At 37.4% G+C, this 26,568-nt stretch overlaps 3 protein-coding genes across 5 annotated transcripts; all 3 read right to left on the bottom strand.

Annotated features, from left to right (window-relative positions):
- Nucleotides 1-441: 441 nt before the first annotated feature.
- On the bottom strand, nucleotides 442-3,962 carry LOC129739869 (serine/threonine-protein kinase fused). Its single transcript, XM_055731414.1, has 4 exons — nucleotides 3,806-3,962; nucleotides 820-2,870; nucleotides 628-757; nucleotides 442-548 (listed from the first exon to the last, which is right to left on the bottom strand). The coding sequence occupies exons 1-4, from the start codon at nucleotides 3,914-3,916 to the stop codon at nucleotides 483-485; spliced, it is 2,358 nt and encodes a 785-aa protein (XP_055587389.1). The 5' UTR covers nucleotides 3,917-3,962; the 3' UTR covers nucleotides 442-482.
- A 243-nt stretch (nucleotides 3,963-4,205) lies between these two features.
- Nucleotides 4,206-8,046, bottom strand: LOC129739870 (chitooligosaccharidolytic beta-N-acetylglucosaminidase). The gene is made up of 4 exons (XM_055731415.1): nucleotides 7,877-8,046; nucleotides 6,941-7,800; nucleotides 4,460-5,143; nucleotides 4,206-4,395 (listed from the first exon to the last, which is right to left on the bottom strand). The coding sequence occupies exons 1-4, from the start codon at nucleotides 7,975-7,977 to the stop codon at nucleotides 4,214-4,216; spliced, it is 1,827 nt and encodes a 608-aa protein (XP_055587390.1). The 5' UTR covers nucleotides 7,978-8,046; the 3' UTR covers nucleotides 4,206-4,213.
- Nucleotides 8,047-17,837: 9,791 nt separating this feature from the next.
- LOC129747280 (paired box protein Pax-6) lies at nucleotides 17,838-26,212 on the bottom strand. Of its 3 annotated transcripts, none has more exons than XM_055741424.1 (4): nucleotides 26,164-26,212; nucleotides 25,876-26,087; nucleotides 20,866-20,977; nucleotides 17,838-20,799 (listed from the first exon to the last, which is right to left on the bottom strand). In XM_055741424.1, the coding sequence occupies exons 2-4, from the start codon at nucleotides 26,080-26,082 to the stop codon at nucleotides 20,363-20,365; spliced, it is 756 nt and encodes a 251-aa protein (XP_055597399.1). In that variant the 5' UTR covers nucleotides 26,083-26,087; nucleotides 26,164-26,212; the 3' UTR covers nucleotides 17,838-20,362. The 3 variants fall into 3 exon arrangements, with proteins under 3 accessions (XP_055597399.1, XP_055597390.1, XP_055597380.1); XM_055741415.1 differs by having other exon boundaries at nucleotides 26,146-26,209; XM_055741405.1 differs by having other exon boundaries at nucleotides 25,876-26,206.
- Between the last annotated feature and the right edge of the window lie 356 nt (nucleotides 26,213-26,568).

Here is a 26,568-nt window from a genome sequence, read left to right as displayed (position 1 = left end):
TACTAATAAACGGGAGCATTTAGACCAAACGAGGAGGTACTTGGTCTACAAACCGTCGTGGGAAAATTCATTTTTGGAAATTGGAAATTAGAAATTGATCGGTCGGCATACTTGTTTTGAGGTCAAGCCAAGGCTGTCCCGTCTACAATGTTTCGATGGCAACATTTCAACAAAGTTGCATTTAAAAAGAACCGAATGATAAGTGATTAAAAATATAAAATCGATTGAAATTTGTTTCGATTGCAATTTTTAGCTAGGACATTGAAATGAAAAAAAAAAATTAAAAAAAAATGATTTTTTTTTGTCAGAGAATATTTCAATGGTATGAAAGTATGTAAGTAAGTGTTGAGGAAAGTTCCTTTGGAGCACTAAATCTCATTCAGTTCTGCATAATTTCAAATTGAGATTCGAAGCGTCACTGAGTAAATGGTAGAGGTAAAGTTTTAAAAAATATACTTTTAATGTTCACTTTTCAATAACACTCAGTAAGCAGTCTCTGCAGTCACAAATGAGAGATACTGGAACTCATCCAGCACACATTGTGCTTCCTAGAAATGAAGAAACACATAAAATTGTGTTAAATATCTCACTGTTACTAGAGATTGAAAGATGTCAATATATATTTACCGTTTTAACTTCTCGGTCCTGATCGTCAAGCAGTGATTCAAGGGATTCCTTGATATCACTGGTCCAATGTTTCAGCAGCGCCAAACAACTGTATCGGGCCAATACTCGAAGCAGCATACACGTCCGATGTCTATAGGTAAAAGATGAATAATTTTTATTTTTAATAATAGAAAAAAAAATCGACAAACCAACCGAAGAATGGCGTCCCGATGTTTCAGCATCAGGATCATGTTAACGTTCTCGTGGAACACGATCTGCTCGACAATTTCGGCATTTTCCGGTAGCTCCCGGAGGGCACAGCTCAGCACCGCAAGGATCGAACAGCTGAGTCGCACATAGCCATCGTTGGTCCGAACGGCGTTGATGAAGTTCACAAACAGCTCCTTGACGCCGAGAATTTCGATGGCATCGCAGAACTGATTGATGAACTGTTCCCCTGAGTGGATCAGGAAGCAGATCAGATCATACACTGCCGTCAGGGTTTTTACCTCGTCGTTGTTCAGGGACGATACCTGTCGTATCGAAGAGTCCGATCGGGTTAGCGGAGGAGCCGGAGAAGATTGGCTGTCACTGTTCGAAGCGCTGAGTTTTTTATTGCACAGGAGTTTAGACGCGTACACCAGGTTTGGAACCAGCTTGAGTTCAGCGTACACGGCCAGAATGTCGTGGATGAGGGCCGGAGGCGCATCGATGGCTAGTGGAAGACTTAAGAGATTGGCCACGTTTTCGACAACTTTGGCACTGGCTCGACAGTTCCGCAAAGGGGCCACAATAATACTGACGAAGTTTTGCTGCTTAAGTGAGTCAAGCTCACCATCCAGGATTTCTTGCATCGATTTTTGGAGAAACACTAACCATTCTTCGTTTTCGATGGGCGGGTTTTGGGATTCATCACACGAATCCCAGCCAGGAAGAAGGGTTGGAGTGATTTTTTCAGGTTTTTTATCCATATCGAATGCAACTTCAGTAGATTTTTTGATCATGGACTGTGACGTTTTGTCATGATCTAATCGGATCGAGAAGTTATCGATGTTTTGGCTAAGCTTTCGTCGCTCCAGCTCTTGAGATTTGAATTTGGTGGATTGATTGTGGAGGTGCATGTGGTTTAGTCTGGTCGCTAGTTCATCAGTTGAAATTATTTTGTGACCTTTCCTATCGAGCAGCGGAAAGTTGTCGTTGAAGCTGTTCACGACCAAGTTGGGATTTTCCTGAACAAATTCAGCGTTCTCTCCTAGAGGATGATGATACTCAATGGTGAAATCTTCAGGGTTTGTAAGTTTTACATCTTCTTTCTTATCACTTTCTGGGATGACCTGGGAAACCGCTGTCAATTCTTCGGCATCCGTTTCGACGTACTCCATATCACTTTGCAGGATAACATTCATACTATCCCTGGACGAGGCAAGATCGTCCTCATTCGATCCTCGTATTGCTTTCGGTGCTCGCCTCGATCCCCCGGTTTGTTTGTAATCATAAGTTTTCCCATACATCAGGCGTTTGGTTTGTTTTTTCTTCTCATTGCTCTGGGATGCTGTTAGAGGATTTGTGAAAGGCGATTCAGGTATGTCTTCCTTAAGAACTACAATATGTCCCTTCACAAATGGATGGTTAATGATTTTGGTCCAGGGCATCCGATGGGAAGGATCCCGTTCAAGCAGACCCTGAACGAAGGAGATGCAGTTGGCAGTCAGGAAGCTTGGCCACTTAATGTATTGATTGCGGATCAGTCGAACGAGGTGAATCATCGAAGTGGAACTGAACGGAGGCTCCCCTGCAAGCATTTCATAGATAATACATCCCAAAGACCACAGATCCGCATGGTGATCGTATGGTTTCGCCTCCATCAGTTCAGGAGCCATGTACAGAGGGGTTCCCTTGATCGATGTTAGCACATGTGTTCCCATCGTCATATTGCGTGCGAATCCAAAATCGCACAACTTTGCCGTTTTGTTCCTATCCATAAGAATGTTTTGCGGCTTCAAGTCCCGGTGCAAAATCCTATGCGAGTGTAGATAATAGAGAGCGGACACCAGATCGTAAGTGATACGCTGAGTTTCGGGCTCTCCGAGTGATCCATTCCGAAGCAAACTGTGCAAATCGGTTTCGGCAAACTCCGTCACGGCAATGATTTCGTTTTCCGTTTCGAACGAATCCAACATCCGGATGATGTTCGGATGCTGGAGGTTGCGCTGGATTTCACATTCTCCCCGAAGGCCCTTGAGCTCCCGGCCGGATCTGCCACGCTAAAAGAAACGATTGCATTTCTATTAGAATTTAATTCAAAGTGCAAGTAATGCTTTATTTGCTTTCGTTTTAGTAGGACTCACGGCCTGCTATGTTCTTCAAAAAACACTAATGCCATATTCGTTTTCATTCTGGTGGTGCACCGGTAGTGCACCAAGTGCTGTCAAAGCGTTTTTTTATATGAAGATGACAGCAGTTGGTGCACAACCATCTTTCCACCAGATGAAAACGAATATGGCATAAGTTTCGTAAAATCAAGAGTTTTGTATTTTTAGTTTTAGTTTACTGTGTCAACCCACTTGTTTTTCCATAAGTTTCAAAAGTCGAACATTTATTTCTATGAGCTTTAAAAATACTGTAACAGAGGTATTCTTAAAGCATACAGACTTAAAAGTTCAAGTTTGCTTGCTTTTGATATAAGATATCTCCTACTCGCCTATTGTATAAGACCTGTAAATATTCCATCCGTCCCAGGAAACTTAAAAAATTGCCCTACACCTCGTTCATCATTTAAGTTCGTTGAATTATTGATTTCCTCAAATTAACAGTTTACTTGTACGTTTGCAACATTTTATGAATCTGGGAAATGATTCTTGATTATCTCAATCAACTTTTCAAATGGCAGTTTACTAATACTACATCGATTGAGCCAGGTCTCAAAAGTGTTAAAATTTTCTCCAAGGATCCAGGAATTTTCTTCTTTCTGGTCGGAGCTGGCAAATTGTTGGTTGTTTGAAGCTCAATTTGTTTAACTTTCCAGAACCCATCGTTGATACACAGCAGGTTGTCAATTCTGGGGGATGCGGGGATAATGACTGCTTGTTTAGCTATGCTCTCTGCCAAGTCATTACAGCTGGTTCCGTAGTGACTTGGTATCCATTCTATGATAGTTTTTCTGGTGTGAGCCGTCTAAGGACCCAAACTTTATAATTACCTTGCTGATGATCTTGAGCGCGACCGTCGTTTTCGTTTCTTCGTTGTCCGCCTTGTACACCTTCCCGAAAGAACCCTCGCCGATCAGCTCCCTGATGGCATATTTATCCATGCCTAGGCACTTAGTTTCAGTATTATAAAACAACTTTTTTACGCTTATTCTATCAAAATATTTGTTTATTGAACGAAAATCTAACTACAGTTGTTTACCTACAAGAAGCAATTTGTTTGCAGTTTTGCCGAACGAAAGCGAATGAGCGGAGAAGCTGTCAAAACGAACGAAACGCAAACTTTTGCGTTTTTCTCTCTGCTAAACCCGCGCTCCCACAGTCTGGCAGACTTTTCGAACATGGCTCGTTGAAGCTTTTTCTCGGTTTCCAATTGGAATCGGCACCCTCAATCAGATTTCCTATTGGCATTCCGATTCATTTTGAACGCACCAACTGGGAGTGACTGCCTCCGGATTGAGACCCCGGGCTATGAGTCGCTCACGATGTCGGTAGAAACGTCCTTCCACTTTCGATGCGTCCAGCTGAGGATCGGACCACAGGCGCTCGGCCACTGCTGCCAAACGGGGCCACGTTCGAGAATCTAAAATTGCATGAACCAGTTTTACATTCCTGCTTTCAAGGATAAGCTATTGACTTTTAGATACCCAAAGAATGTTCGTCAATGAACTCCGTCCAGATGCAAGCTTCCCCTCCGAGGACTTTTTGATCTCTCAGAATTTTGTTGTTGTACACTTTCCTCCACTGATAATAGCTGGTCAGGCCCCAGAATCCGTGATCGAAATACCAAGCATCTTTCGTAGAAATGATCAACCGGTAGCCCTTCTTCAGAAGTTCTTTAGGCAATTCCTGGCTGCTCGGAACCCACGTTTGAATAATATATCGATCATTGGGTAAATATTTCTCAATCACGGCAGGATCCGTCAGATGGCTTGTCCAAAGAATCGTAGGCACAGGAGTTGCATTACCTCGGGCTTGATCCCACAAGTTCAATACCTTTTCCTGAAACTCTCCCCACAAATCTAGAAAATCATCCACGGTTCGATTTTTATCCTTCCGGGCCAGATAATCGACAATCTCCTGCGTAGCATTCCAACAGCCGAAAAACACCTCGTCTCCACCCATGTGCAGAATTGCCCCCGGATCATCTTGGGTTGAAATGAGTGCGGCCAGATCGGCATAGACTTCTCGGAGTACATTGTAAAGGTTGGGATTAGCCGGATTGAACTGGCCACAGGGTGGTTCGATGCACAGTTTCCGCCACGGTTGCTCGTTGATGCAAACAGCCAGATCGCCGAGTCCGGCCGAGGGACCCCATTGCCATCCGTTTCCTGCGAGCAAAAAAAAATTTATTCGTATTGATTATTTGAATGACATCTTCAAATTAAAATTCTAGAACGGAAATTAAAAATGAAAAAACGGGTTGAAAATAAAAAGCATTCTAAAATTCTGATGAAAAACTTCTGATAATCTGCTATCAGATTCCAAAACACTTATGTGTGCTTTACAAAAACTTGATGGATTTTTTTGTTTAAGAGAAACATAAGTATTTATAGAAAATTTCAAAAATGACAAAAGTGAAACAAATGACAGATTTGTCAAAATAGTGGAAATTGTCAAAATTTTCGCAATTGTCCAAATTGTCAAAATTGTCAAAATTGTCAACATGGCAAAATTGTCAAAATTGTAAAAATTGTCAAAATTGTCTAAAGTGTCTAAATTGTCAAAAATTGTCAAAATTGTCAAAATTGTCAAAATTGTCAAAATTTTCAAAACTGCCAAAATTGTCAAAATTGCAAAAATTGTCAAAATTGTCAAAATTGTCAAAATTGTCGAAATTGTCAAAATTGTCAAAATTGTCAAAATTGTCAAAATTGTCAAAATTTTCAAAATTTTCAAAATTGTCCAAATTATCAAAATTGTCAAAATTGTCAAAATTGTCAAAATTGTCAAAATTGTCAAAATTGTCAAAATTGTCAAAATGGTTAAAATTGTCAAAATTGTCAAAATTGTCTAAATTGTCAAAGTTGTCAAAATTGTCAAAATTGTCAAAATTGTCTAAATTGTCAAAGTTGTCAAAATTGTCAAAATTGTCAAAATTGACAAAAATGTCAAAATGATCAAAATTGTCAAAATTGTCAAAATTGTCAAAATTGTCAAAATTGTCAAAATTGTCAAAATTGTCAAAATTGTCAAAGTTGTCACAATTGTCAAAATTGTCAAAATTGTCAAAATTGTCAAAATTGTCAAAATTGTCAAAATTGTCAAAATTGTCAAAATTGACAAAATTGTCAAAATTGTCCAAATTGTCCAAATTGTCAAAATTGTCAAAATTGTCAAAATTGTCAAAATTGTCAAAATTGTCAAAATTGTCAAAATTGTCAAAATTGTCAAAATTGTCAAAATTGTCAAAATTGTCAAAATTGTCAACATGGCAAAATTGTCAAAATTGTCAAAATTGTCAAAATTGTCAAAATTGTCAAAATTGTCAAAGTTGTCAAAATTGTCAAAATTGTCAAAATTGTCAAAATTGTCAAAATTGTCAAAATTGTCAAAATTGTCAAAATTGTCAAAATTGTCAAAATCGTCAAAATTGTCGAAATTGTCAAAATTGTCAAAATGGTTAAAATTGTCAAAATTGTCAAAATTGTCAAAATTGTCAAAATTGTCTAAATTGTCAAAGTTGTCAAAATTGTCAAAATGGTTAAAATTGTCAAAATTGTCAAAATTGTCAAAATTGTCAAAATTGTCAAAATTGTCAAAATTATCAAAATTGTCAACATTGTCAAAATTGTCAAAATTGTCAAAATTGTCAAAATTGTCAAAATTGTCAAAATTGTCAAAATTGTCAAAATTGTCAAAATTGTCAAAATTATCAAAATTGTCAAAATTGTCAAAATTGTCAAAATTGTCAAAAATGTCAATGTTGTCAAAATTGCTCAAATGGACAAAATTTTCTGTTATTTTTCAAAACTCAGAAATATTTTGAAATATGCTACACATTTTTCACAGATCCACTATCAATTTAATTTTAGATTGTTTGAAATAAAAAATAATGCCTTATACAAAAACAAAATTTCAGATTTTCGCTGAGATTAAAAAAAAAAATAGATTTTTCTCATTCTTACCTACGTGAGCGGGTGCATCAAATTCTAGGATAACCCGAATGCCTCGGAAGCGTGCGTACTGGAAAATTTCCCGGACCGTATCTTGCGTATAGATCTGGTGCTCCGAGTAGGCCCCCAATCGCGTCACCTGGGGAAAACTAACCAACTGTAGGGGGAAACTTTGCGAATCCGTAATGTGCCAATGGAGCACGTTCAGCTTGCACGAAGCCATTCCGTCCAGTTGCCGCTTGATGGCTTTCGGAGAGATGTAATTTCTGGCCGTGTCCAAGAGAAATCCCCGATGCGGATAGGAAGGTTCATCCTGAATGTAGGCTGAGGACAGAATGATGAGGGAGCTTCCATCCGGATAGGATCTGGCCGTGGTCAGTTGCGAGAGGGTTTCCAGAGCATGGCGTGCCCCGAACACGGTATTGGCTACTATGGTCACTCCTACAATTCCGTTTTGAGTTTCGATAGAAATCTCGTAAGATTCGTCAGTCGACCATGTGAGAGTGACTTCCGGCGTTTGAATTTTGAACGTTACTTGCACGATCGTTCCGGAACTATAATTACAGTACCGGCCACATTCTCGGTACAGATTAGCTATGGAAATGTGTTGGATTTCGTCCACATATTCACGAACTTGGTCGTTTGCACTTGCAGGATTCAATCGAAATCGCACATTTTGGGGTAGAAACGATTCCACGCTCTGCCCTCGCTCTACCAATCCGGAAGGAATCGGCCACAATGCACCGTATTCCCCACACAGAAGCCGGCATTCGTTCAATGAATCGTAATAAGTTTCATCTTTCGCCAGATATTCGACGTTCACTCGAAGACACTTTTCATCACTTGAGCATCTAAATTTGTGCCAGCTATCACTGTAACAAATGCACAATCAAAAGGAACCGATATGTAAATAATTTAAGAAACGCGATAAGCGCTACGCAAACTGACCTTATCTTGGCGCTACTGGAGACAATTATTCCGGGCAGCAAGTTAAGCAGCAAAAAAGCGAATGCAAATTGAGAGGGAAGAAACAGCGGGAAGCTCTTCATGATTCGGAGCTGAACTGTAGCCGGTATAGTTTGGATCCATACTGAACTATGCGCCGAAGCAACAGTTCTTCAAAACTCTTACATCGTTTTCCTAAAGAGGTTGTGAGGTGGTTCAAATTTGTTTTTCATAATTTTTTATCAAACTGGGAAAAGCTAATATTTAAAAATAAAATCTCATTCCATTCTTATTTTTCTTTGTAAATATTTTTTCGCTATAGAGAGTATCAATAAAAATTCATAATTAATAGCTGCTTCGGATTTGTGACATGATGAAGCACCCTATTCGATAGTATCCGATTTTGGCCACCTGCTGTTCAAGTAACCTGATGTGAAAGCCCGCTACAAGTACCTACACAATCATTTCGAAATGTACACAACACATCCTGCGGTTTATCATCAATCAACGGATTAATTGTAGTCGAATGTGTGTCACCTAACAGAACTAATTCATTCAACTCGACACTAGGTACCTACTAAGCACCGGACTGCGAGTTCGAGTTTATTTTGAATCTTATCTATCTCAAATGTTTGCGCTAAGGTTTTTTAACGGGAGCCCTTCGTACATTAGGTTAACATTTATCTGACAATGCTTTGATAATATTTATTCTATAGATAAGACCAATGCTTGGGAAAAAGTACGTCATCCCCTTTATCTTACTTCTCTTTTTTGTTTCTACTACCTATTTCTGTTTGGAAAACAAACTTAACGAGGGAAATCTTATTCACTTCTACTGGCCGCGCATCTACAAGGGAACCTTTTCGGGTTACCAATGTTCTAATCTTTTTTCGAATATTTGTTTAGCTTCCAGCCTCCCTAACGTCGTTGAATTTTAAAATATTTATTTTATTTATTATCATAGTATACCGTCTCACGACATTAAATACTTGATGAACAATGGTGAATGTTCAAGATTTTTCCCAACTGCCGGTGCGACAGGTCAGGAAATTCCAAATGTTTAAAAGAATTTGTTTTCTCGAATCGCGTTAGTTCACCTCCATTTTCGTTGATTCAAAAAACACGACTTCGAATTTGAGAGCATGAAATAAAACACATCAATGAGAAAGTGGAAAATTCGGATGATTTTTACCCAATTGTATAAAAGTTATGCCCTGTTGAATGTGTCGCAATAATTTCGTGTTCGTCCTTTATGGTCAAAAATTGCCAACGGACCTATTATCTTTGGATTTGGCTTGATTTTTGCTAAGGGTTAGGGCTTGTTCCGTTCCTCGCTGAAATCGTGGATGAACTGTTCTGCCCGCGACAAGGATGCAAGCAGTGTCGTCCTGCGGAATTGAAGCTGCTGGATATGCATGCTTTCTTCCATGGTCGTTTACCGGTAAATCTGTTGAGAAAACAACCAGGAAGCACTGGCGCTAACAAGTAAATTACTTGGAAAGGTGCTCACCTGACCAAGGCAAAGGTTGTGCCTTGTAAATTTAATAATTCGGCGGGATCACTTTGGCCAGCAGATACACAAGCGGACACCAGCGTTAATTTGACAGGCAGGTCGTAGATCTGTTGAGAAAACAACCAGGAAGCACTGGGGCTACCAAATGTATAACTTGGAAAGGTGCTCACCTGACCAAGGCAAAGGTTGTGCCTTGTAAATTCAATAATTCAGCGGAATCTCTTTGGCCTAGCCTCACTCAGATTGGCAGCAGATACACAAGTAGACACCAGCGTTAATTTGACAGGCGGGTCGTAGATCTGACCAAGGCAAATTTATGCCTTGTAAATCAATAAATCCTCGGGTTCGCCTGCTTCGAGCTGGTAACAGAAACCTCAGCGAAAGCCAGCATAAAACTTGAACTGAGGGAGCTTGCGGAATCGTTTGGATGTGATCTCCTTTCGTCAGTAATCCTTATTGGTCCATACGCAGGATCTAATGTCAGGATTCGGGACCGAAACCGACTTAGTGCGTTCGTTAACTTGTACTGGATCACCTTACTGATTCCACGTTTGTCGCTCAACCGGTAGCTTAGGGTAAAGAACAAATCTAAAAGCACCCACAAAACTCTAGGACGTTGATGGAAATTCAATCACCTTTTTTAATTCGAATTAATGCCTTGAATTCAAAATCTCTCAGCCAGCTCCTTCAAATAATCCTTGGAATGCCAAACTTAAAGCGCCGCATAAAGTAGTAGGACAATAATGGGTTGTACAACGGGTCACACAAAAGGGTTGTACAATGGGTTCACACAATAACGCTTAACAACAGGGTCACACAATAGGTTCGTTCAATAGCTTTCAAATTCAATAGCTTTTGGAAATGGCGAATGTCTTAAGCGCTTAACTCACAGGTAGTCATTAGACCAAAAACGGGGACAGGTCAATCCTGGTCACGGCACCAAAATTATGTTGGGTCAATGTCCAATTTTCCACCTGTGACGTTAACCTCCACTAACTGATCACTTCGGGTCACGATGATTGGAATGCTTTCCGGGTCAATATAGGGGGAAACACAATTCGCTCTTCTTCAACTATTTATTGGAGAAACAATTTTCTTATACGAAAAACTCTTTATTTGAAGGAAGAAAGATGTACTCTATTTGCTGGCTGTATTTCGAATGAAACAATCTATGTAAAATAGTCCTAAGGAAAACTCCTGTGCTAGTAATACTTGCGCTAGTGTAGTTATTAGGGTTGGGAGATACTAACAAACCTAATTCTTACCTAACGTTACCTACGTTACGGAACAGGGCTCCTTGAATAATAGGGCTATCACAAAATGTAAAAGACGGTGAGTTTCTATTTTTTCCCAAATAGATTAGATGATAATACGGAAAGGGGATCAAGTATCCCCATTCTCTCCTAATCAATGGATTTTAATAACATCTTAACAGCGCGTTTTTTATAACGTTTATACCATTTCTGACCCTAAGGATATGTATTTTAAAAATGATACTGTTGTGGAACGTAAATTACTAGATGCCATAAACCAAAGGGCCACCCCAGCGACTGAACTAAATAGTGAGTTCTCTCTTGAGAACTCACTCTCTCGCGACCCGATCGTTTGATCTTCTTCATGCATTTGCGATGTTAACTTTACCAATAAAATCAGTTCGCAGAAAACTCCGCACGGTACACATCGGTCTTATTAATTTACCCCCGTCGGCTCGGAATCTAAGCTCAGTTGGGAATAAAGTTAAACTTCCCCAAAATCGGTCGTGTGTTTTAAATATCGGAAGAAATACATGTCACAGGTGATCAATATCACAGTTACGGACTGAGACACAATTGGGTAGCCGAAATAGCAACCAAAGTGAAGGTGAACTGTTGCACTAAGTTAAGTGCTAGTGATTGAAGTGTTCCCCGGTCGGCCCAACTAGTTCTATTATACAGTCCACTAGAAGTTTTTTGTTATTGTTGGGACGATCCGGAACATTTTTTGGTCCTTCGAGCCGGATAGGAGTTCGCCTCAGCCAGATTATCGACGGTTGAGAAACACAACAACTTTTTTGGCATCGCAGCCTCAAGAATGCTGCGTCATGTGTGGAGATCGTCAGCATAACATTGTCCAGTGTCGGACGTTGAAGAGTTGGTCTGTGTCAGAACGGTTTTCGGAAGTCCACAAACGTCGCTTGTGTTTTAAGTGTTTGCAACCTGGACATTATGCCATAGATTGTACCAGAAGTTCCTGTCAAAAATGCCACCACACACTTTTGCATTATGAAAGTCCTCGCTACTTCTCTCGGCCTCACTCACCATCTTACTCCTCCTCCGTTCCACCAACGCGCAACAGACCCGATAATGCCAATCAGTTTGAAACGAACCAAAGTAGAGAAAGCACACAAACTCAGCACACACCAAATCGATCAACTCGTCAATCCACCAACTCGTACCCAGTTGTTCAAGCACTCGAGCCACCAAATTACCCACAGTACACCACAGATAACCTTTCGCACACTTTGGAATCAGTCAGTAACCCGTACAGAGTATGAGTTTGTCAGTTTTTTTGTTGTCGACTGCTATCATTCGCGTTGAAAATCGTTTTCGAAATCACACGATTGCAAGAACGTTGCAATTATGTTCACAGTTTTGCTACGCCTCTAGTAGTATTGCAATCAACTAAATCTCCAGAAATGTTGAGATCACACGAAACAGGTTACGTCTCGGTCGTTACGCAACTGCCTATCTTACGTTCGTGAGATTTTGTCTGAACAAATGTCGGAAAATCGATCAGCAAAACTGTCAGTAAATCATTTGGTTGAGTCAGAAAAACATTCAGATCCCAAAGCGGAAACTTGTCGGAACTACATTCAGAAACTCATTCAGAAAACCATTCGGAAACCCTTTCAGAACTTTATCGGAAATCGGTCAGAAACCCATTCAGTACAACAGTCAGAATCTATGTCAGTTTTTACGTCAGAAAATCAGTCAGTCAGACGACGGTCCTAAAGTAACTCGCATCACTCGGTCATTTGTTGGAATTTCTTCAGTTCATCTTGAAGATTTGCGAGTAGAACAAATTCGTCGAAGGCCAACCGCCATTGGTCCAAATTTAAGATCGCTTCGTATACGAGCTGAAATCGGACAGCACAACTGCAAAACCACTCGAAATTTTGCTTCATCGTGTCGCACCTCAATCGTCGTTTGTCGAACGAAGAATTGACGGTGGACCCAGTTGGTCAGAATGACTAAAATGTCCCACATGCTATGCCTCCGTCTGCATCGATATCCTATCAGTGCAGACGTCGAGAAGAACCATCAGCACACAACACACTCTGCGAAAAACGGTACAACTCGCGGTCTAAAATCGACGAAAAGGAAAGCACTGGAGAGGGGCGACAGCAGACATTGTCATAGGTGACAATGTAACGGTTGTTGGAGCTAATCATGAGCTCAAAGTTTCTGGTTGAATGCTTTACTTTAAAGAAAATAGTCAATGGGCAAGAAAACAAACGTGATAATTAGAACATTAGACCGAGACATCTACATAACCTTATTACCTTCTTTCCGCGATAGCAATTATGTCGACAACATATGTCAGTTGATCAAAAATGATCGTGTCAGTTGAAATGAGTCGGAAATTGAAACATGTCAGAGTTTCAAAGTCAGAATTTGTCAGATTTATAAAAGTCAGAATCTGTTTGTCAGTTTTACAAGTCTGAAATTTGTCAGAAATGCGTTATGTGTCAGTATTTATGTCTGTAAATGTCAGAATATTTTCTGTCAGTATTGAAAATTCGGTAGAAGGGAGCATGTAACTAAAGAATGTCCTAAGAAACACTAAAGTCCTTCTGAATATTTTCATGAACTCGTCACGTGTACCTCCGATGGAATCATGACCCACCAACGGCTATTTCCGATTTTTGAGCGGCCCATCACCACACTGCGGCATCGGTACAATTACAGTCAGTACCCAATTTCGACCTTACCACGACAACACCGGCTCAATAATTGGTCCGAGGAAGCAGCAGTAGCTACAACAACGGTCACTCGGTCAGGTGTCAACTTCTGGTCGGAGATCGATGGGTTGACACTTTGATCATTGGTCATCGGTCGGACAAGAAACGGCCAAACTGTCGAATTACAACCTCTGGTCGAAAATCGACAGGTTGTGATATCGACTACGCATCCGGTTATCGGTTGGTCAAATTCCATTTACTGACAACACGACGGTTCCTTCAACGGTCAGAGGCAACCTGCAACCCCTTATCTGAATCGCTCAAGTTCGGTCATCATCGTTAACTTCCGGCCGGGCCATGCATCACACGTCCGGTCCGGCCTTACATACAGTTCGATATATAACCACTTCGGAATGGCACCGAATTCCGGATACATCATGTTCACCTTCAAGTTTCAGTAATTACCTGGTCAATTTACAACAGCAGTTCGGAAGACTTCAAACTATCATAGATTATCTAAGGGCATTCAACAGTTAATTGATTATGTCATCATACGCATCGATACCGGAAACGCAAGCAAGGCAACAAGATTCATCATTTTAACATCGGTTTATTGGTCAAGCATAACATTTCAACCTATTCTATGATTCTATGAACTTCGTGGAATAATCGCATTGTCGAGTAACAACTCCTGGTCGAAGGTCGACGGGTTGTAACATCGACTAAGCATTGCCAATTAACACGGTCATCAGCAACCACATTCACCTACCGATTGCTCCACCCAACGCTTGGAAAGCTCGTCGACCATCATCGGTTTCCGGTTCCGGACATGCAACGCATCCACCTATCGAGCAGCCTACAAGAAAAAAAAATCAAATTCCAAAACTTTTTGTGCGTTTTGCAATATACGTCTTACTGAAAATCGACATGTCCTACTGAGCCATGTTGCTGTTCACCAGCCAGTGATGGGTCCGACCAACAGCAGCGAGAAACAAAATGCACCACCCAGTGGAGAGCACTCATCGACTCTAGCAAAGCAGCACAGCAGCACCTGAGTAAGCAAATTGAAAAAAAAAAAATCATCAGCTGCTTTCTTCCCTAATGATGTGCGACTTACCTGCGGAATTCGGATAAATTTTCGGCCAAACATTGCGATTTTAATTTTTGCTCAGCAAACCTCTCGAAACCCAGCAGCAGATACCTAGTCCAACAGCAGCACGATTTGTTTCACCACCCACCGATCGTACCCGAAACGTATGAACCGTATGAAACAAAAGCGAGAGATTTTCAACCCAGCTGATCGCATCCATCCACACCAGCAGCAATAGCAAGAGACAGACGGAATCATCACAAAACGTACCTACCAACAGGCATACGGGATCATTTTTTGCCTTTGTTTTCATCGCACGGCTAAAACCACCAAGCATTGGATCCAGCCAACGAGAAGCACAAGCGAGTGTGCTCATTGTTTACGTCTATTCCTTACCGAGCGGAGCCAGAGAGACGAAAACTGCTATGTGTGTGTGTGTGTGTGTGTTCCAACCAACGACCCCCTGAGCTGGCAGGTATGTTATGCAAAAGAGTCAACATTAATCAATTGGATTAAAATTGTTCAGTTGCGGGTGCTGGTGGTGTTAGCTCTATTGAAATTCCAGAAACCCATTTCAGAATGACAGAGACCTAGCTGCACATTCCGAGGTAACTTTCCTTGTCAATAAGCCCCGCCTAATCATAACCGCATCACCAAATGGGTCATGTAATTATGATTAGACTTTCCATCTCCTATTGTTGACATATCTGGGTAAAAATTGAACATAATTGCTTAATTATATAAAATTAGTATCCTGATATGTCCAACAAAAGATGGACTCGTATTTAGTTTAAAGATAGATTTATTTATGTATTTTAAATATAATGAGTACAAATGAATATTATATGGGTGGAAAATGAAAATATGAATAAATACTAAAAATATTTAATTGATGATGAGAGGAGCTGGAAACAATAATCGATAGATAATAAACTAATAATAATTCGGTGTAAAAAGGTTATTCATAAAATTTTGATAGTTTAATTTGCTTGTGATTCAATTTTAAAATCCGTAAAATTCTAAAATAGTTTGATGTTTTCGACGCCATCCAGCTATACCTATAAACGTTTGATAATACTATGTTAACTGTGACTATTTTTATAATATATTTTTAAATATAGTTGCAATAGTACATAGATTGGAATGAAATAAAACTAGTTCAACTGTTTTCATGAATTATTAATAATAAAGGACAGAATAAGAGACTGTAAATGCAAAAAAAAAAACAAATTACACAATAATGTTACAATGAACTGGTTATCATGTTTGATTATGAAAAAAAAACAATTGTTTTTTTTTTGTCAATTTTAAAAGTTTGAAAACGACGACATACCGCTGGGAAATATATCAATAATATATCGGCGCACGATTTGTGGACTGTTATTTTTCTGCTGGAAAGCTGAAATGGAATATTAAATTGCAAAAAAATGAAAACCTTATATACCTCATGTGCCAGTCATGCTTGAACGTAAATTGCAGCACTCAACATGTTAGCTTTACTAAAACTTGGCACCATGTAAGTATAAAAAAACTTTCATACGATTTTTGAAATGATGATTCTGTATTGAATTCGATCTAGGTATACTTAACTTAAAATTGCCACTTACACCCTGATCCTGAGAACCTCATTTAACATCAAGAATAAATTATTAAAGGTATGACATAATATAATCATTTTTGTTCAATGAACAAAGCAGATAGTGAAATAAAAATTAAAAAAGTAGAACTCTTCAGCTGAAAAATAATTAATAATTAATACATTGTTGAATGAAACCAAATCAGCGGAAGCTTATGATAAAGTATAAGTTATATCCTATAGCTACATGTTGAAATAACTTCGTCCTTCCAAGGCAATATATTACTTTGAATAAAGATGGATTAAATTAAAAAAAAAATGTATTTATAAAGGCAATGCCAAAAAGCTAAACGGCCAATCTGAATACATTTCCAAAATTTTTGTTGAAAGATTTACTATGATAACATTTATTTAGATAACATAAAAACGATTGATAAGATTTGGGGTACATACATCGCTTTTTTGTTGAACAGCTGAAATAAACTATCATATTATTAAAAAGAAAAAAAAACTAATTTGATTCTGCTAACCATTTGCCCATTATGCTTCAGCAGGGTTGAACGTAAGCCGCCGCACTCAACGTGTGTTTAAACAAAACAAAAAATTGTATTACCCTGAAAGTCTCTAAGAAAAGATTAAAATCGTTTCATCACCTGAAAATGAATTCTTTAACATAAACTTAAAAATTTAATATATGTATTAAAATTTATGTATATGCTGCAGTTGGGATCCGAGGGTTCAGTGTTCAATTGTCCTTTTAAAGGTAATATCTTTGAGCTATAAAAATAAGAGTTTTTATTAATGTCAATTTAATTTTTCTTATTCACACTGATACTGAAATCAAAAATAAATATATGTCGATTGCTAAAATATTACTGAAAAAAAGATTTGTAAACGGGATGATAAATTTGCCATATAATGCTGTTGTAAATATAATCGGTGGTCTGAGATAATCAAAACAAAACCGTAATAATCGATGTTGGTTTATCACAATCGAAGTGTTCAAATACCTAGTTGTTGTGGGTAAAAAAAACGGATAAATACATTTAATTCAACAGAAATGATTGGGATAAAAAACCATTATCTGAAATAAAATCATATTAACAATTACATTATTAAAGATTAAATAATCTGTTTAAACTATTGAAAGCTCCTTCTCGATGATATCAGGTAACAAATTTAGAATGAAATTTTAATGCAAATTATTTAGCAGTAAGATGATTATTTGACTAATTTGCAATTTACTTGTGAGATGATATAGAAGCTGAAAACAACAAGGAAATGATATTGATTATGAAATTAAGAAAATTTAAAACAAAACAATATTTGCTTGCATTGCTTTAATTTTGGCAATGATTTTGACAGATTTTTGCTTATATTATTCTCCAAAATTAAACTATATCAACCTAAAAACTAATTGTTTAAAATTATTTAAAGAAAACAATATATATTTATCCGATAAATACCAATAATCTGGAATAAATACTAAACAATACGATTTCGGACTTGATTATTAATGTAAAAGAAGTATTTTAGAAATGAAATTTGAATATTTTAAAAAGGAACAAACACAATGACGTGATAATCGGAAAGCTCATAATAAGTGTATTTAGTTTAATCGTAGAGTAAAAGGAATCAATGAAATTGAATGTAGAGCAATATGTAAATTTGTGCAATGACTTTAACATTTTGATTTCACTTTTAATTAATTATGATGTTTCAATTTGGGATCTGATAAGGTTTTTAAAGATCATCTAACAAGTTGTATTTCAAATCAAGATCTTAAAAAGAATTTGAAATTTGCAATTTTGATTCATAAGAAAATTAAAAATAAAACGCCGATAAAATCTTAAATTTAGAACTAGAATAAATCTAGAATATCAGAATTTGATTAAGTTACAGATCTTAATTTAATGCTCCGATCCAAACTTTCAATAACTCTTTAATATTCGACACTATTACTATTATATTCGAACTCGAACAGTCTGCTAATATGGTTTTGTTATTTCAATGATAATTGAGATTTTTGGTTTTTGAATAAAAAGTTGTCAATCCCTGGTACAGTACATATTAGCCGAATAGCGCATCATTAGTGCCAAAACGATTCACCCACCACCCACAATGTTATTCGAGTATCTCTAGATGTTCCTAAACCCTTCCTGACAGCTTGACAGACCCGCAACCCGCCGCTTGACCGGAACCTTATACACATCAAAGTGCGCGATGTTATTACATCCATTTCTATCAAACCCTTTAACACACGAATCTAAAATACAATCTTCCTATGTCTATTAGCTTTGTGTCGTTGAAAATTCCGATACACCATCTACCTAATCCGTATAGAGCTCCAGAGAACTTGTAATCAGACCACGAAATAATTAGGTATAATAGAGATTAGAGTGAATTCAAGTAAGAGAAATTTGTACTTATCTTTTTTTCCTGGTTCTTCCCATCTTTCTTTTCTCATTGTATGTTTTTTTTCACGCATCTCCTGATTTGACAGACGAAAGCGTTACGGAACGCTTTCCTTGCGTTCCATAACTCAACAGGGTGCTCACTAAATTTCTCTCGTTACCGTTACTTATACTTTCCACAACTTTTTCGTTTGGCAACACGAATCCATTTTCTTCATTTACGGAACAGATGGAAATGGAACGAATGAAATTCTTCTAGTAGCGATAATTAAGACACCAATTTCTGACTAGTCACGATGTTTTGTAAAAAAACTTTCAGTCACAATTAACTCCAGGCACTGTTTTCTGCCTTGTAAACTAGTTTTTTTTATTGAACACTATATTTTAAATCAATAATACACGATTTAATTCTACACTTGGAAAAGACGCACGCTTAGCAAACAGAGTTGCCATCCAGTCCCCCAGAGAGACGAAAACTGCTATAGGTTTATATTGTCGTCTGCGTAGCATACACGAACAAACTGTTTGTCAAATTGTGCATTGGAAATGTTTAATTAATTTTTATGATTTGAATTTTGGTTTATATAACGTTAGTGTTTAAGGTATTGGTGCATTAATTTGTAGATTTATGAATGAATTTGTATCAATTTATGTTGAAACCCGTTTGGTTTCAAGGGGGCCGGCATGTTGTGGAACGTAAATTACTAGATGCCATAAACCAAAGGGCCACCCCAGCGACTGAACTAAATAGTGAGTTCTCTCTTGAGAACTCACTCTCTCGCGACCCGATCGTTTGATCTTGTTCATGCATTTGCGATGTTAACTTTACCAATAAAATCAGTTCGCAGAAAACTCCGCACGGTACACATCGGTCTTATTAATTTACCCCCGTCGGCTCGGAATCAAAGTTCAGTTGGGAATAAAGTTAAACTTCCCCAAAATCGGTCGTGTGTTTTAAATATCGGAAGAAATACATGTCACAGGTGATCAATATCACAGTTACGGACTGAGACACAATTGGGTAGCCGAAATAGCAACCAAAGTGAAGGTGAACTGTTGCACTAAGTTAAGTGCTAGTGATTGAAGTGTTCCCCGGTCGGCCCAACTAGTTCTATTATACAGTCCACTAGAAGTTTTTTGTTATTGTTGGGACGATCCGGAACAGATACCTTTCCAAAAATTTACAAAAATGGAGAGAGGGTGAAGAGACATGGAATTGGCAAGTCTCTCTCTAAATTTGACGACCTGTATAATAGACCATAGCGAGTTGTACCCGACCAAGGGTGGCAAATATCGGATCAGATTTTTTTTTTCGCAGGGCACCCTTTACAAGGAATGACCCATATGTACATTGAACTCGTTCACTTTTCAGTTTTTTTTTCGCTGATCACAATGAAACTTACAGGGATTGATCTTCTTCGGAATGTGGCTAAGAAACTAAGTAGGTACCTCATCGACTAACGTTGTGCGTGCCAAAGAGAGAATTGGACTTCAGACCCATCGGAAGCAGAAGCAGCAAAAAGCAAACAAACTTCTGATCAAAAAATTGGGTTGTGTTATCATGGATGATGAAACCTACCTTAAACTCGACTATAAAACTCTGCCTCGACCACTATTTTACACCTCGCTGAAGGGAAAGGTTAATTGCATTAGTGTAAGCCATTGAAACTAAAAAAATTGAAAAACCATATTGGTTGAAACTTTTTCTGTTTTTTGTCCCAAATGTTCAGCTATCTACAGATTCCAGAAAGTGACGCCACAATCTTGTTCATTGTTTCTCAATTTAACATACAATTATGTTAATAATCCTAAATTTATTTTATTCTGCGACAGATGAATAAATTAGAAATCCTGAAAACACAAACTCTGACTAGATTTTGCCACTACCGACTAAGATCGCGATCAAACAGTAGTTATAAGTAAATATTTACACACTTCAACCCATCAGTTCCATTTTTAGTGAGCTTTGCTAGAATAATCGATACAACCCCCGTTGGTGGTCAGATCGATTTCCTCCGACCCATCCGAGAGATCACTTCCGGAATCGTCCGCCGCCAGGGCAGCCTCCCTTCTCATGCGCTGATACTCGCGATCGGCCATCGAAAGGTCCGTCGGAAGCGCGGGGTAGCTACCGGAAATGTTTGGTGCGCTGAAGGATGCCGTAGTTGGTGGATTTTGGCGTTTGTCGGTGGCATCCGGAAGTGATGAAGATGGGGGATGGTTGTTGTTGTTGTTATTGTTGTTATTGTTGTTGCCAGTGGGCGTGGCGCTGTTTGAACCTTGAAAAGCGGGATGCATCAGGGTGAATTCTGGCTCTTTGGCTGATGGCGAATCGTCGGATTTCTTGCCCTGTTGATTGTTATTGTCCATTGGTCCAGTGATGTTTTGAGGGTCTGGTTGAGAGAAAAACATCCTGCTGAGATTTCTTCTGAGGAAAAGAGAAATGTGAGGATATTTACCTGGAACTAGCTGAGGCGAGCTGATCCCTAGACAACGCATTCTCCAAGCATCCTGAAGTAGTTGCAGACGCGCCTGTTTGCGCCATTTTGCCCGACGGTTTTGAAACCATACCTATGGAATAAAAATTGGACTTTTTAAATAAGTATAAACACTCGAAGGCTCATCGTCTTTTTTTATATATCTATATTTGCCAAATTTACGGCAATATTCGTGTTTTCCGCTATCTAGGCGGATAAAAAAGATACTGCAAAGAAACACTGCATTGTACGTCGTCAGCGGAAAAAAAAACTGAAAAATTTTAGCATTAAAACTTTTTCCACTTGATTGTTTTTTTTTTCAAAACATTGGTAACTTAAATTCTATAAAAATGTAGAATTTAGAAGCTCAAATGTTTAAGCAAATACATAATTCAAACCATTTGCAAACTGAGGTATTTCAGTGAAAAGTTCCTTCTGCTTTTCATAAAGAAGGTCAAATTCAGAAAAGGCCAACAAGTTATATGAAAACTACAACTGGACCGATTTTTCTCGACGTTGGGCTTTTTAGTGTAAATAGGATTATCCCTTCAAGTTGTCAATAGTTGGATTTTTCTTCTTATTTTTAGGATATGAGCAAAGAAAATTATTAGTAAAATCGAAATCCTAAACAATAAATAAATTTAAGGGAAGGAATTTTCCAATTTCTTTTAACTTAATTAAATAAGATTTTTAGATTTATTTTACAAAGCAAACAAATCAGCCAGTAATACATAATACATACAATACATACATACATACATACATACATACATACATACATACATACATACATACATACATACATACATACATACATACATACATACATACATACATACATAATACATACATACATACATACATACATACATACATACATACATACATACATACATAATACAATGCTCATTGTTTTTTCTAAAGTATGATTGGCTTTTAATAATGAATCGACGAAAAATGCTCTTTATTAAGATTATTAAATCATTTTCAAATTCGAGTTAAAAAAATTATTCTTTTCAAAATCATAGACTGACAGGTTAGATGTATTTCATCCTATATCTGACTTTATAATAAGAATGTTCAAACAATTACCAGCTGGCCAGGTATGTACACGGATGCCGGAATACCCATAATTAAACTAGCCCACCTGATTGACTTGTTCTTCCAAAATATACCTACATCAAAACACGCAATACATTCACTCCATAACAGTTCATACGACGCCATGAGGTCCGGGTATGATGTACGCTGCATTGGAAATTTGTCGAACTTAATAATCGAAGAATGCATGTGCATGTGCACTTACTTAGGCAGAAACTGCGGTGAATCCGTGCACCCATGGTGGATTAACAACAAACATAGCTACCCCCAGCTAAATTCTAAACTCTCACGGTGTCCAAAAATCTAGATTTACGAAGTTTTTATGATAAAACTATGATTAGTGCAAAAGAAATTAGGAGTTAGCATATATTTCTAATTATCTTGTGTGAAGAACAAAAAGGTATAACCGTTTCATGTTGTTGCAAATTTGCAACAATTAATATTTTTGCTAAATAACAGAAATATGTGAAAATAATATTTTTTCATTATTTTTCCCTTCATGTACTCATCATTGCACACTCTTGAGAATTTTTTTCGAGAAAAAATAAAAAATCATGAAATGAAGGGTTAAACGAGTATTGCATTGAAATAAGAAGCACAAGGATAAACACTGAAAAAATCTCAAAACTGCACATTACACAAATCGGATTCAAACCTTTTTTATTTAACTAGGATGTAAGTTACTTGAAAGATGATTCGTACAACCTGTTTGAAGGTAAGCTCTTTTGATAAAATTTTGTTCTAATATTTTTTCCAAACCACTGAAATTTCAAACAAAAAACTCTCGCTAAATGATCTTTTATTACTTGATCGATAAGCAGTTTTGTAATTTTGTAACCAATTTTGTAATTTCTCATAAAGAAAGAAAAACAATCCCCTTTTCGAAACATGTGTCGCTTTTACTTAATTTCATTCTCTATCTACGTATTGTAAAACATTCTTCTAAACGTGGGCGTTTTACCCCTGGTCTCCGTATAGAGTATTGACAAACATTAGGGTGGCATTGCCAAATGGGTCATGGCGAAATTCGCAAGCCGACCATATACATTTATTAGGTTGATCCAAAACACAGACCTGTGCAAAATCTAAGGGGGGACTAAAAGAAATTGTAAAAACCGAATTTTTAATTTTGATGGCAAATGTCTTCGAAATGCATAAAATGTCGAGATATCATATTACCTTGCCTTTGTTGATTTTCTGCCGAAAATCGACTTACTGAGTCTTTGTTGATTTTCCGTCGAGTTTGGTCAATTTTTTTTTAGATAACACCAGATATTGACGGTTCATGAATTTTTGAGCCATTTGACACAAAAATTTAAATTCCCATTATTTCGATTTCTTTTGGTCTCCCCTTAGGCAATTTTTGAGGGTAAAAAAACTGAAACTTGGAGCTATTTAAGGCACATCTAACTTAATCCCGATTGGGCTGAAATTTGGCACAGTTCAGTTGTTAGGGCCATTCATTGCACAGTGGTAAAAAATGCAAAAAACGTGATTGTTGCTTATAACTTTTTTCTTTTACATTTTAGGATATTGTCTTCGGAGAAGTTTTTCAGTAAAATAAGCTCTATAATTTTTTTTTCTAATCCCTCCTAGAAGAGCGATAAAATTTCTAACTTTTCCCTCTATTGCGTGTTGTGAGCCTACTTGGTTGAATAGTTCTACTGAATCAAAGCAATCGAAAGATTCCCATTTATTCAACCACGGTATAAGCTGTAGAAATACCGGCATCAGAACTTTTCTTATACCGAGGTTGAATTAAAGGGAATTTTTCGATTGCTTTGATTCAGTCTAACTTTTCTTTAATGGTTCTAGCTCTTTAGACGCTTCGACAAACTTGTTCAAAATAAAATTTTAAATAACCTTTTTCCAAGTATCAAGTAACATAAATGATTATCTTCCGACCTACAGGCTTAAATGAAGAAAAAAAAACATCTAAAAATCAGATCACATAAAAATCAGCTTAAATCTTAACTTCTTTACGTCAATTTGAAGATTTCAACATGTTCCACAAAGTTAATCAACTCATTAAAATGCAAAACTTAGTTGAACACTTTTAGTTTGTAAAATGTAATTCTCCAGAGTTATGGTCATAATATTAACAAAAATAGCTCTTTTTCAGTTTTTCAATCATTACCTTTTCCGTCATTAATGATTTTTTTTACATGTTCCACAAAGTTGTTTAACTCACGCCAAATTTGACAAACATTTAATAATTTTCGGAAGCCCGCTTTAGATACAAATGGGAGATAAAGATTTTATTTACAAGATATAGGTAAAACCGTTTGTATTCGCTTGTATCCGAGTTTATGTTGATCTAATTTTTCTGCGTGTTGGCCGAAGAACATAAAAAAAAGTTAAAATAAAAAAAACTAATTTTTAGAGATATTTCTCACTAGGCCATAGATCGGAAGATAGGTAATCATTTTTGAAACAAGACACCTGGAACACAGTTGTATAAAATTTTAATTTTAACAAGTTTGTTGAAAACTCCGAAGCTTGGAACAATAAAAGAGAAGTTAAAAATTTCATTTCACTTCTTGGGGGACTTTTATAAATCATAATGAAATTTTAGCTTAAAATCGTGAAAAAGATTTGATTTCAACAAATAATGATTCGGATCCGTGCAACTTTAGTCAGTACAGGGATGATGCTGTTTTGATGATGGGACCTATTTCAACCGAATTTTCTGAAGCCGATTTGCCTCTTCTCGCATCTTTCCTGTGTATGAAATATCCACTGGGTTATTCACATTTATGCTCACCGTCGCAGCTGGATTCGATGTTCGATTAATATTTTCTATGCTGTTTTCTTATGTCTGGAAACAAAAGTACACGGAGCGATAATTTTGACGTACATGCAAGGCAACGCCTACTTGAACTCTTCCATGAAATCATTTTTTTCAAAGATAATTCCGGGAGCAGGTGCTATCAAAACAGTCAGGATTTCTAAATGTTTTGATAGCACAAATTTAGAAAAAAATAATTTTTGTTTGCAATCAATTTCCCAAAACAAATTTGAAGCAAATTAGGGACCTTCATTCAGTCATTATTCCTCACAGAAGATGATCAATTCAACTTTACCTTTTTAGGTTTAAGTGTTTTCGTTATATCACAAAAAATCTAAGAAGGAATTTCACAGCAACATTTAAAGCTAAATAAAAAAAGTGATACATTTTAGCTACGAATTTATGGGAATCCGAAAAAAACGTTTTTAACTGCAAATGTATACCAGCCTTGAGTTTTATTTAACGAATTTCTAGACCACATTTTTAAAAAAAAATCTGTTCGGGATGTTATGTTGAGGCAATAATTAAAATTTCATCTATTTTACTTCTGAGTTCTGAGTAGTTCTGACCATGCTGAGCCCATAGCTTTAAGTGTTTTAATAATTTCTCATTTTATAAACTTTTTTTTATTACATAAGCTTCGAAACGTTTAAATTAAGGGAGTAAATGTGGAAAATGTTAAACTTTGTGACATCACAATATGATTACTCGCATTTTAATAAATACATCATCAGAGAAATATCCTTAAATATCAAAATGTTATGTTTCATATTATCATGCAAAGACTTTGTTTTGTATTGATTCCAACAAAAGTGGTTTACATATAATGACAAATTTAACTCAAATCTTTACTTCAAAATTTACTTTTGATAGACAAATGTGATACAAAAATTCACTTCGTGACAATTTTCTTTAACCCGTAAATATCGAGTTCAATATATATAAAAAAAAACAGATGAATCGTTTACTGATATGCTTATTCTAAATTCCGTTTCCACTAATCCATATTGGAGTTAATTGAAAACCCGCTAAGGACAAATAACTTCTGAATTCACTATTTCCACTGTGCCACGTGCGACCAACATTCAAACTCTTCAATTCACCTGCACTCGCGCCTCACTGAGGCTAATCCTTAGGGCCACTTCCTCCCGCAGGAACACATCCGGGTAGTGCGTTTTCTGAAACAGTGCCTCCAACTCCTGCAACTGTTGCGGTGTGAAAGTGGTTCTATTCCTACGCTGACGGCGCCTTCCGAACATATACTCGGTCAGCAAATCCCCCGGAAGTGGCGAGATAAACGGTCCAGCCATATCGCCTATAACAGATGGGAGTCACAAAATTGCACAGAATTTATCTTATTCCACACGAGTTACGATCGTGAAGGTTCTAACGGTTTTAATCCAACTGCAGTAGGAACCAACCGCCCTGCTCAAAGCCTACAAAAGGACTGATGATTTTTATCATAAACATCCCTTTTTAAAATTGATGCAAATCTCCCAGCCCACAATGCCACCGAAACCACCCCCAAACCGTTTTACCCGAACGGATGTTCCCTCTCCCTCTCGCGTTCTTTTTGTTTTTTCCGCTCGCTCTCCAGTGAATGGATTTTTGTTGTGCCACTTGTGCATTCGTCCTTCCGGATTCCAAATATCAGCTCCTAAAGCTAGGCAGCATCAGCAGCCGTGTGCAGTTTTTCCCTCCTATATCGGATTCCTGGCATCTAGTTACCCGAGCTAGGGTGTGGAAATGCTGAATGAAGGCATGCTTTGTTGTTGCATAACGTAGATAAATTGAAT

This window comes from Uranotaenia lowii, chromosome 1, assembly GCF_029784155.1.
Source record: "Uranotaenia lowii strain MFRU-FL chromosome 1, ASM2978415v1, whole genome shotgun sequence".
NCBI lineage: Eukaryota > Metazoa > Arthropoda > Insecta > Diptera > Culicidae > Uranotaenia > Uranotaenia lowii.
The sequence above is the reverse complement of the archived record's forward strand: the minus strand, read 5'-3'. Positions and strand labels throughout refer to the sequence as shown.

Bases quoted from the DNA above. Each gene is read 5' to 3' on its own strand.
- LOC129739869 (XM_055731414.1), bottom strand. From the start codon at position 3,916: ATGGATAAATATGCCATCAGGGAGCTGATCGGCGAGGGTTCTTTCGGG. The intron at 2,871-3,805 runs GTAATTATAAAG...CGTTTCTTTTAG, and splicing joins CGCTCAAGATCATCAGCAAG to CGTGGCAGATCCGGCCGGGA. The intron at 758-819 runs GTTGGTTTGTCG...TTTTACCTATAG, and splicing joins CATCGGGACGCCATTCTTCG to ACATCGGACGTGTATGCTGC.
- LOC129739870 (XM_055731415.1), bottom strand. From the start codon at position 7,977: ATGAAGAGCTTCCCGCTGTTTCTTCCCTCTCAATTTGCATTCGCTTTT. The intron at 7,801-7,876 runs GTCAGTTTGCGT...CATTTGTTACAG, and splicing joins TCCAGTAGCGCCAAGATAAG to TGATAGCTGGCACAAATTTA. The intron at 5,144-6,940 runs GTAAGAATGAGA...TTTTGCTCGCAG, and splicing joins TGATGCACCCGCTCACGTAG to GAAACGGATGGCAATGGGGT.
- LOC129747280 (XM_055741424.1), bottom strand. From the start codon at position 26,082: ATGGCTGGACCGTTTATCTCGCCACTTCCGGGGGATTTGCTGACCGAG. The intron at 20,978-25,875 runs GTGAATTGAAGA...TTTATTCCATAG, and splicing joins TCAGTGAGGCGCGAGTGCAG to GTATGGTTTCAAAACCGTCG. The intron at 20,800-20,865 runs GTAAATATCCTC...TCTCTCAACCAG, and splicing joins CTCGCCTCAGCTAGTTCCAG to ACCCTCAAAACATCACTGGA.